The sequence below is a fragment of the Cotesia glomerata genome, linkage group LG3 (assembly GCF_020080835.1).
Source record: "Cotesia glomerata isolate CgM1 linkage group LG3, MPM_Cglom_v2.3, whole genome shotgun sequence".
Lineage (NCBI taxonomy): Eukaryota > Metazoa > Arthropoda > Insecta > Hymenoptera > Braconidae > Cotesia > Cotesia glomerata.
Genome location: NC_058160.1, coordinates 16,308,748 through 16,313,840, shown reverse-complemented (window position 1 = coordinate 16,313,840; position 5,093 = coordinate 16,308,748). Strand labels below are relative to the sequence as shown.

At 31.1% G+C, this 5,093-nt stretch overlaps 1 protein-coding gene across 1 annotated transcript in view; it reads left to right on the top strand.

The window, feature by feature from the left end:
* LOC123261389 overlaps positions 1-1,957 on the top strand; it is a 3,558-nt gene extending 1,601 nt beyond the window's left edge. The window contains exons 2-4 of the mRNA XM_044722983.1: positions 233-341; positions 394-972; positions 1,029-1,957. Of these exons, the coding sequence (XP_044578918.1) occupies positions 233-341; positions 394-972; positions 1,029-1,957 (1,617 nt within the window). The remainder of the gene's footprint in view (positions 1-232; positions 342-393; positions 973-1,028) is intronic.
* The last annotated feature ends 3,136 nt before the right edge of the window (positions 1,958-5,093 follow it).

Here is a 5,093-nt window from a genome sequence, read left to right as displayed (position 1 = left end):
AATAGCTTTTGATCTCAAATTATTTTTAATACTTTCTTTTTCTCATAATGTTACAATTATCCAACTTCGTTATGCTCCACCCAAATTCCAAATCTTTGATCACAGTCGGTATTACATTCCATTTCTCTTTTATTTCAATACCAAACTTTGGCTCCAAGTTCAATATCATTTCAACTTCCGGTGGAAGCTGCACATCAGTATAATTGTAAATATGTTTACCATCACTTGATAGATTCTTAAGATTAGATTACTAAGCAAGGATCCTACAAACAAATGGCAAAAGGTAGCAAATGATTTAGTGAAAGAGTTAGTAACATTGGAAATAGTGGATGAACATCAAGGTAAACATCTGAAAGCAAATTATACTGTTGCACCTAGGATTTATGGTTTGAGAAAAACTCACAAACGAATGGCAAAAGGTAGCAAATGATTTAGTGAAAGAGTTAGTAACATTGGAAATAGTGGATGAACATCAAGGTAAACATCTGAATGCAAATTATACTGTTGCACCTAGGATTTATGGTTTGAGAAAAACTCACAAACAAACTTGTAGTTTAAGACCAGTGGTCAGTTGTGTCCATTCCCCGAGCTATAATCTGGCAAGGTTCTTGCATGAAATATTGTCTCCAGTGATTGAAACGTTTCAATATAATATAAAAAATTCATTTGACTTCGTGGCGTTCAGTAAAACAGTTAGCTTACCAGAAGGTTATGTACTGATATCATTAGATGTGGTGTCATTGTTTACAAATGTACGTCGAGACTTGATACTTAAAGTAATTGAGAAAACATGGGATAACATCAAACACTTGGTAAGAGTTCCTAGGAAGGTATTGGAGGACCTCATAATATTTTGTTATGACTCAAGTTACTTTGTGTATCAAGGGGAGTTCTATTCACAGATGGACGGAAGCAGCATGGGAAACCCTGCGAGTCCAGTAATAGCTAACATCGTTGTGAATTACGTGATTGGTCAGATTCTAATGCTTTTGCTGTTCGATGTTCACTTCTTGAGGTTATATGTGTAGATGATACTATTGTAGCGATAACAGAGGGTGAAGTAAATAACATCTTGGAATTATTTAATAGTTTTGACAATAATATACAATTTACCATGGAAGTGGAAAAAGATAATAGTTTATCTTTTTTGGATGTGTTAGTTAAAAGATCCGATGGGAAATTATTAACTGATTGGTTTATTAAACCAATTAGTTCAGGTCGACTGTTAAACTGGAATTCGAATCATCCTCGGTCTCAAAAAATAAGTATGATCAAAGGCTTACTGGATAGAATGTCGAGGCTGAGTAGTAGTGACTTCTATGAAGTTAATTTCAAGAAGATTCGGAATATGTTGTTGAAGAATAATTATGATTTGTCATTGGTGGATAGCGTTATTAATAGATTTAAAGAGAACTTGAAAAATAAAACATCTAGTTTGGGTAATATGAATAATAGCATTAAATATTGTCGGTTTCCTTATGTAGCAGAACTATCACAGAGAGTAGATAGGTGTTTTATAGGAACGAATGTGAGATTAGCATTTTATAACATCTTAAGAGCGAATTCCATCTATTCGAAGTTAAAAGATCCAGTAAGTAAACAACAACAAGCTGGAATAGTGTACAGAATACCTTACTCATGTGGGTTGTGTTATGTTGGACAAACCAAGCAATATTTAAATACTAGAGTAAAACAACATATATACGATTGTAAAAATATTAACGTAGTAAAAGAGAACAAAACGGCGCTAGCAGCGCATTATTTTGATCAACATCATAATTTCGCGTTTGAAAATGTAGAAATATTAGACAAAGAAATTAATTGGTGGAAGCGTAATGTAAGTGAAATGATCTTTATCAAAATAAATGATACTGTGAATAAAAGAACTGACACTAATAATTTAAGTATTTTATATAATGATATATTAAGAGATTATAGATCTAAAAGAAGGAAATAATTTTAATTGTAATTGTGATTAGTATAATTTTACATTGTAAGGAAAGTTGATATTTATTTTGTATTTATATTTAATTTGAATTCAATACTTAGCGCGTTTGGCGCTAGTATAGATGACAGATGTTTTTAGATTGTATAGTATGATTCATGTACCTAATGTTTTGGAGGCGGGCTAATCAGTGCCATGTAATTAACAATTTTTATAAGTGTCGTGTTTACTTTATTTCTGGAGTTTGTAATAATTAATAAATTTACCAGTTTTATCAATTCTGTAAAGATTTATATGACTAAGGCAACTGTGCAATGTAAGATAGTGATTGTTAGAATTCGTATTATGGTAAATATTGTATTTGTAACAATTGTTATGTTATGTTGTTGGTTATTAACATGTGAAATTTTCAGATGCCTGAGGAAGGTCAAATAAATGACCGAAACGTCGCAGAAATAATAATGTAATTTGTTATTATGATCCTATCTTGTCCACATTCCTGAGATAAAAAAAAATTTATTTATGATAACTATGGACGATAATATTAACTATAATAATGATAATGTTTAGCTAAAAACTTTTCTGAAACACGTTGAATATGATGGCACAAATTTCACGTCTAAATATTCAGCAGTTTTTAAGTGATGCGCGTTCGAAAAAAAAAACTATATTTTTATAGATATAGATTTGAATAATTATTAAATACGAATATCGGAAGAGTAAAAATTTAAATACGCAATCTAATCGACTACATTAGAACCCGTGGTTATAGGTTAAATAATAAAATAAGTGCAGCGATCTCAATAGCAGTACACTGTCGTATGACAATTTAAGGAAGTACGAGCACCAAGGCAACTTTTGATAAAAGGCTTGATTTTTTTTTAATATGAAGTTTAAATATGTCTAAACAAATTCCGAAAATTTGAAGGAGATTGCCTGATTATTTGAATAAATAATTAACTTTAAAGTTGAGCAATTTAACATTGGTCTTATGGGGTAACCTCCAAACATTGATACATTTCTGTATTTCTTTCTCGTAAAACTGTCGGTGAATATTTTTAAAAAACTTATGGATAAAAGTAAATATATTAGTGATAAATTTAATTCAAAAAAATTTACACTTGCCCGACTAATTAAAGTGTATTAAGGATGTATGAGCGTGACAACAATTTTCGATTTAAGTCCCCAAAATTTTTTCAAAGATAGATTTATACCCAAAGAATTTGCTGTTAAAATTTTAGCATAGGTAACGGGGCAAGTTTTTAAGAAAATAATTATTAAAAACTGACATAAAATACATTGCTCTTATGGAGAAACAGGTAGTTTTGACGCTAAATCATCAAATATAAATATGTTAAAGAACTTTTCATATGAAAAAAAACTATAAATAAGAAAGATTATACTTATAGTAAGTCAGTAAAATCATAAAAACACTATGCATCGGTGCATCCTAAAAAGAAAAATTAAAATGAAATTTAAATAAATTCAGTTTAATAATTTTTTCTCGCCATGACTTAACACTTGGCAACGTTTCACTTTTATTATGAGCACCACAAAAAGCTGGTGCCGAAAATATTAAGCACGGATGTAAATATAACCTCACTTTGAGATTTAAAAATCAAAGTAACATGACACATTGACAAACGCGGTGACATTCATATTAATATTTACATTATTAAAAATAATTTTTATATAAATTAACGAATTGTCAATGATATAAATCAAATAAAATAGGACATGCATGACGGTTTTTAAAATTTACACCTGGCAATAATTATTGTTTAATTATTAAGTAACGCAATACAAAATAACAGTGGTGACGATAAATAATTATAGTTAAAAAAATCATTTTTCTTGGGTTGGAACACATATTTGTTCAGTTTTTTTCTTTTTATTTTTGAAAGATTGATCACTTTCCACCTTTAAGGGTCGTTTCTTACGAAAATGGCCTTTTGTCGCGTCTCAAGAGCTCCGTCATTTTTTAAAAACATTCAAATATTACCGCTAGGAACTAACCAAAAAGCTGTGTTGCCAAATGTAAACTAGACGTCACGTGGTACTTTCCGTTACCTCACCCCGCAATAGTATAAGCCCATCTCTTCTCTCTATAATTCACTATTTCCCCACTCCCTCGCTCATACATCCTTAATTAAAAGAAAAATAAATGCCGCCATTAGCCAATGTTAAATGTATATCTATATATGTATATCTATATATTGAGAAAAATCATATGGTTACTGCTTTCCCCTTACCGCGCTAGAGTCGATACCTATCCCCACCCCGCCTGGCGCTCGTACTTCCTTAAGGGGTTACATGGGTTTCCTCTGGGGGAAAAATAGCCTATTTTTAACTATTGTTTTTTAATATTAAAAATGTATTATTGGATTCAAACTTTCTACTGTTTCAAAGATACATAATTATCAACACATTTCCAAGCGTCACATAAAACTGTTTACTTTTTGGTAAATTTTATTCAACAAGAAAAAAAATTAATAATTGTCAACTTAAATTCAACAAAACATTACCAGTAAAATTTTTGTCCCGCTTGGGTTACTGGAATTTTTGGAAAAAAAATATTAAAAACTCTGCCATTGTGACATCGTTTCCGGTGAGCCCTCAGAAAAAAGATGCGTCTGCGTTGATAGCAGAACTTATAGCAAGATCATTTGAAGTAAAAAAATTAGGAAAACGGTTGACCCTGAAGGCCTTCCCTGTAACTTTCCGCTAATTCCATACTTAGGCGCTTAAAATTGCACCAATGACGTTTTCGAGCTTTTCGAGCTCAAAAATACAATTTATGGGTTATTTTGAGCTCTTCGAGCTCAAAGAGATTGCTTTCCTATCCTTTAAAGCTCTTCGAGCTCAAAAGTCTGATATAGATTTGATAAGACACTATTTTTTGAATTTTTAAACCACAATAACTTTTGAATGAATAAACCGATTTTTACGCGGTTAGAAGCATTCGACGCAATTTTTCAAGCCTCACAAAGAATTTTAAATTTTGAATTGATCGCGCTAGGAATTTTGAAGTTATTCCGAAAAAACACTTTTTTCGGTTTTCTTTCGTTCACGATATCTCTCGAATGAATCAACCGATTTTGACCGGACTGGTGGCGATCGACGTGGTTTTTTAAGGTTAAGAGCTGAT